Source organism: Elephantulus edwardii, unplaced genomic scaffold (assembly GCF_000299155.1).
Source record: "Elephantulus edwardii isolate Elephantulus edwardi_28Jun2011 unplaced genomic scaffold, EleEdw1.0 scaffold00006, whole genome shotgun sequence".
Lineage (NCBI taxonomy): Eukaryota > Metazoa > Chordata > Mammalia > Macroscelidea > Macroscelididae > Elephantulus > Elephantulus edwardii.
The window spans coordinates 12,759,131-12,765,674 of NW_006399756.1; the positions used below are offsets into that span (position 1 = coordinate 12,759,131).

A 6,544-nucleotide genomic window follows, 5' to 3' on the forward strand; every position below is an offset into this window, starting at 1 on the left:
ATACACACACACTTATGCATACATATATATACACACGTATACATACATATATATACACTTATACATACACACACACACATATATATATATATATACACACACACACACTTGGAAGGAGGAGTGGCATCCACTTCTATAATAGCTTGCCTCCGAAAACCCTATGAACCCGGAGAGAGGATGAAAGGCACCCAAGTGTCGAGGACTCTCCTTCATAGGGTTGCTATGAGTTGCCTGCGACTCGACGGCACTTAACAACAACAACAACGTATATACACACACACACACACACACACACACCTATATACATATATATAAATAAATACAATTTTTTCACACACCCTTAACTTTGGAATTGCACCAAATGTCCTGGCTATTTCATTAGTTGTAGGATAATAATAATAATAATGATAATAATAATTAATCTCTTCAATTCTGGTATGTTGTTCATACTTCCAATCCATCCCTTTAATAAATTACTTTCCATGTAGATATTAAAATTATTGAAAAGAACATCTCAAATTTCAAGACAATAAGCATTTGGGCAGAACCACTTTGATTTTGGAGCCTTATGTAATTGACATTCTTTTTTATTCAGAGCCAAACCATAGATTTGACCCAAGTGACGTTTCTTTTCATTGTCTTAATATAAGCAATCATAACAAAGCAATGAGAAAACAAAACAAAGCTCTTGCAGGAAACCGTTTCACTTTTACAAAGTAATTCCAGGCTCTACTTAGCCCATTTTGCTTGTTTGTTCCCCAAGAAGCAAAAAATAGGACGTTTTCCTATTCTGACTTGCAAACATGAAGTCACAACTTTGGATCGTGCCAGATAGTAAAACGAAACAATTTTGGCTCCAGCTAGGTGCTGGAGAACTCAAAAGACACATGGGTGCAGCAGGAAGAGAGGTTAGTAATCCTAGCAGTTCAGCTTTTGCCTTCAGAGGATTCTCTGAATTGTGTTGGAGTGTGTTATTGCGTTGCTGCGAGCTACGACTGCCAATTTCCACCCTAGAGATGGCTATATTTCAGAGATGAGTGAAATGATACTTGTAAACAAGTTTATAATCATTAATAAAGCTTACCAAACATTTTAAGCTCTTTAGAAACACACATTCACTATTTTAATTAATTGCTTATTGTTTGATTATAACCTTTAATAGAGACGTGAAGACTTAAAAATGCAGTTTGTAAAACTTCTAAACTTAATTAGGGCTGGTTTCAGGATGTTTGTTTTGTTTTTGTAAGTTTCAGGTGTCAAATTATTTCTCCCTGGAGACCTTGCTGAAGAAATTCCACCATTGGCTGCTCCAGTGCACTCCTTAAAAATCCTTATGACTATTTTTCTTTCAAGTTGACAGCTGCCCACTCTGGGATCCAGATGCTGTATCCGCAGCACTCGGATCGTGTTCTGTTCTCCACACATGGCCTTTTCATATACTATCTCCCAGAGATGGAAAATCCAACATCTTTTTTTTAATGTTGAGTAGTAAATTTTCACCAGGATGACTCAAAAGTCCAGCTCTTTTCATCCAACATGGTAATTTAAAAATTCAAATTCCAAGCCCACACTTTACTTTCCATGCATAAGAACCTTGTAGGACAGTGTACAACTGCCCCGTGGGGTTTCCGAGGCTGTAAATCTTTACGGAAGCTTACTGCCTTGTCGTCTGTGGAATGGCTAGGGAGGTCGAACCACCAACCTTTGGAAATCACCAACCTTCTGGTTCGAATGTTTTCATCCAAAGCACCACCAGGGTTCCTACGTGGTGTCTGGCTCAGGATAGTTTAATATGTATCTGTAGTCAGGCTCCCTGAAGCTCCCATGTTACTTCTAAGACTGCCTAAGTTATACAGAACTCACACCAGCTCTAGAGGTAAATGTCACAAAACACTGAAATGTACCATCAACAGAGGGATGTCTGCAGACACGGATGGCACGAGGCAGGGTGACGTCCCATTCATCTTGTCACTATGAGTCAGAGTCAACTTGACGACACCTAACAGCAATAACAACTATAGACACGTGCTGTGAACCGTCGAGTCAGAACTGACCCATAGCTGACAATTCAGCCGGTTTTTAAAGCAGTAAATGTCATGAGATTTGATTGTCCATTTTTCTCCTGTGGAGCAGCTGGTGGATTTGAACCGTGTGCCCTTGAGTTGGCAGCACAGCTCCTTATCACTAGGCCACCAGAGCTCCCTACTAGTAAGCATTAATGGACTCCTGAAAGAATGCACTAAAATGTGTGTGGTATTTTTGAGGTTTGTAATGTTATCCTTCAGAGTCAGGAGAGTATTTTCACTCAAGAAGATTAAATGACTGCATAAGATTAACCCCCTTTAAGACTTTTCAAAGAAGCCCTAATGACATTGTTGTTGTTGCCGTTGTTATGTACCGTCGAGTCACTTGCGATTCATAGCGACCCTATGTACAACAACCCTAAACTCTGCTCTGTCTTGTGACAATCGCACAGTCTCCGACACACCCATCCCGATTACCCCAACCATTCAATCAATCCATCTCATAGGGGGCCTTCCCCTTCTGTGCTGTCCCTTCACCCTACCAAGCATGATGTCCCTCTCCAAGGACCTGTCTCTCCTTACAACATGTCCAAAGTATGTCAGACGGAGCCTCAGAATCCTTGCCTCCAAGGAGCAGCCCAGTTTAACCCTTTCCAGGATGAATCTGTTTGTTTTCCTAGCAGTCCATGGTACCCTCAATAATCTTCTCCAGCACCACAGCTCAAAGGCATCAATTCTCCGTAGTCATTGTCCAACTTTCTGATGCATAACAAATGATAGCAAAGACCATGGCTTGTATCAGGTGCACCTTAGTCTCCAAAGAGACACCATTGCTCTTCAATACTTTGGAGAGGTCCCTAACAGCAGACTTTCCCATGGCAATGCACCTTTTAATTTCCTGATGACATAGTGCATAATATACTGGACTGTTAGCCTCCAAAGTCAGCGGTTTGAATGGACCAGCCACTGTGAAAAAAGCCAGGTAGTCTCCTCCAATGAAGAATTATACCCTTGGGAACTTGGTGGAGGGTTGTCCTGAGTGAGAACTGCTTTTTGGTGTAAGCCTCTCTACTTTTACCATTGTTCTTTTGACACAGTACATTAAATGCTCATATCTACCTTCTCCAAAAGTATTTAGCATTTAACGTCCCTTAAGGAGTTTCAAGTGGAATAAACATAAGAGTGCTGTGAAACATCAAGTATATAAAGTCCTTCTTGAATGAAGAAGTTCAAAACCCTGTCTGAAAGCAATGAGCATCTTACACTTTATGATCAAGAAAAGCCATGTCTATCTTGTTACTTTACTTACAAAATTGCTGTACAAAGGAGAAAATGTATTCTTTCAATGAATTGAGTACATGCCTGGGAGCTCTGGTGATGGTGTGATTAAGACTTTTGGCTGATAACCAAAAAGTCATAGTTAGAACCCATCAGTAGCTCTGCAGGAGAAGGATTTGCTTCTGTAAAGATTTACAGCCTTCCATTACAATCTCAATTAAAAGATTAAAAAATATTTACAGCCTTGGAAACTCTACAGAACAGCTCTGCCCTGTCCTATAGAGTGGCTGATGTGAATTGAACCGTAGCCCCCAATACATGTATGCAATGTGAAAAGTTCTATAATGATCCTCTGTGATTGGATAAGCCAAGTAGTTGGAGGAGGACTTAGGGTGGGATTCAACACCTTTGATTCCATCATAGCCCTGATTTGAGTTTCCCTGGGGTGTGACCTCTTACAAGAGAGAAAAAGAACAGAGAGGAAACCACCAAGAAAGATTTATCAGGAGCAAAGTACGTCCTTTGGACCCAGGTCCCTAAGCTGGGAAGCCCCTAGATACAGGAGACGGGGGGGGGGGGGGGGAGTCACAAAGGAAGGCAGGTGCCCACACATGGTAGATGGTGACGGGAGCGAGAATCCTCTAGAACCAACAGAGACAGACAACTACCTGTGAAAGCTGCACTAGATGAAGGTAGTGCTATGAATTGGAGAAGACTGAATGCCTCTGGTTTGGGTTTGGAATGTGCATGTAAGGTTGCCTGTGAAGATCCCATAGTTCTAAGCTTAGAATTTCCTTGACACTACCTCAGACACAAATAGAAGTAAACACAATAAGGGTGTTCCGTTGTTGTTGAGTGCCTTCGAGTCCAGCTCACAGCAACCCTATGTATAACTGGGTCTCTGCTGTCCTGAACCCATCGTTGCGATCACAGCATTAATCCAGCTCTTTGAGGGGTTCCCTCTCTTCTGCTGGCTCTCTACTTTCCCAAGGACTGGTCCCTCTGGACTGATCCCTTTGGGACATGCCCAAAGTATGGGAGATAAAGTCTCACTATCCTTGCCTCTGGAGAGTCCCTGGCTTCACTACTTTCAGGACAGATTTACTTGTTCTTTTGGCAGTTCATAGTATCATTCAATACTCTTCTCCAAGGCTACAATTTAAAGACATCAATTCTCTGGTTTTCTCTATTCACTGTGCAACTTTCACAAGTGAATATATCATGGCTTGAGTCGAGTACACCTTTGTCTTTCAATTGACATCTTTGCTCTTTAGCACTTTAAAGAGGTCCCTCCCTGACAGCAGCTCAGTAGAATACAACTTGGGATTTCTTGATTGTAGCTTCCAGAGGTGGTAATGGTGGATCCAAGCAAGAGGAATGGAAACATATGGTGCTAGGCAATGTTCTTTATCTTGTAACACCTTTAACCCTATAGTAGGAATTTTAATCTATGGTTTATCGACAAGGGAGTGGAGTTTCTGGCAGAGTCAGGACATGGGGCAAGATTATAAATTTATCACCAGCCTCGCCAGTCCTAGAACTAGATTAGCTTCTGTGTGTGTGTGTGTGTAGCTCGTGATCAGCACATTTCCATTTTCTTCTTTGAAAAGCACCCCCCTCCATTCTGCCAGCACTGGTGGCTTTCTTTGCCTTTCTGGATATTATTGGAGTACAGTAATCTCTGGATATTCTAGGGGATTGACTTCAGGATCACAATGGATCCCCAAATCTCTGGATGTTCAAGTCTTTTTTACAAAATAACCTAAAATTAAGGTATTACCTACACACATCCTTCTATATAATTTTCATCCATGGTTGGCCAAATTCACGAGTTAGGAATCCACAGATACTGAGGGCTGGGTGTAATTTTGGTGGGTTTGGGGTACAGTCTTTGAGGCTGGGTTATAAAGTTGAGACTCACTCTTAAAAGGTGATAGACTTCGATTTTTTTTTGTCCATTAAGAAACTGAGAATCCCAAAGAGAAAAAATATTTAAGGTCGCCTTAACTGGTGGGGGCAGAAGCCCAGTCCAATGCCTCTCACCATTTTGATACTCCGTTAGTTTGTTCTGTAATGTTTTACCTGTTTCCTCACTCCCTTTATTGGTGTAAGGATATCATCTCCAGTCTCTGAACAGGCTTTTCTCCTTTCATAAAGAGGGCACTGGGAAGAGGTGTGTGTGGGGAAAAGTGTTTTCCCTCAGGAAAGAGACCAGCTCTTCCACCACCACCCTTGGGCCGCCTGCTGTGTGCCAAGCACCTGCCATGCAGAGTACAGCAAGAGGAATCTTGTAAAAAATTGAGATTGAGACACTCCTTAGTTTGGAGCAAGTGCCGGGGCCTTGACTGCCTCCTCTCAAGATCGGTCTTACACTCAGGAATCAGCGCCCGATACCTAGCACTTGACAGTCAGTACCTGGCATTTAGCACCCAGCACCCAATTCACGTCATCCAGTACTCAGTATCCAGTTCTCAGCACTCAGCACCAGATATGCATGTATGCATGAACTCACATGCATATGCATGAACCCACCATCCAGCACCCTGTACTCAACACTTTGTACCTAGTACCCAGCACCCGGTACTGAGCACTTAGTACCCATTACCTGGTATTTAGCACCCAGTACTCATCAATCGGCACTCGGTACCCAGCACCTAGAACCCAACATCCAGTAGTTAGCCCCCATTCACGCATCATCCGGTTCCCAGCATTCGGCACCCATTAGCTGGAACCTGGTATCTGGTAACCTGAACACGATAACCCGTACTCAGCACTTAGTAGCTGGGATCCAGCACCGAGTACTGAGTATTCAGTATCCAGTACCCACTATCTGGTACTCAGATCCATCACTCAGCGCCCAGCACCTGGTCCTCAGCACCCAGCACCTGGTCCTCAGTACCGGGCACCTGGTCCTCAGCACCCAGCACCCAGCACCAACAACCCAGCACCCAGCACCTGGTCCTCAGCACCAGGCATCACGTTAGGCTCAGGAGGCAGGCTCTGTATCCGAACCTGCGGCATCAAGTGTGCTGGGATAGCCGGCCCCAAACACAGAGCAACTAGCACAGCTCACCCTCGGTCGCCATGGCAACCAGGGAGGTGCTGACCCCTGACCTCGCGCCCCTCCCGGCCCCGCCCCTCCGCGTTCGCGACATCAACATGGAGCAGGGCAACCCGGAAGTGGCGCCGCGGGCCGCCCGGTGCTAGGAGCCGCCGCCGGCCTGCCAGGCCCCGCGCCCGCC

The 6,544-nt window shown here is 44.2% G+C and overlaps 1 protein-coding gene across 1 annotated transcript in view; it reads left to right on the forward strand.

Moving 5' to 3' along the window:
- Positions 1-3,019: 3,019 nt before the first annotated feature.
- The window catches only part of RAB11FIP2 (RAB11 family interacting protein 2 (class I)), a 49,796-nt gene continuing 46,271 nt past the window's right edge, over positions 3,020-6,544 (forward strand). Inside the window, 1 exon segment of the mRNA XM_006903739.1 lies at positions 3,020-3,086. Coding sequence (XP_006903801.1) covers positions 3,020-3,086 — 67 coding nt within the window.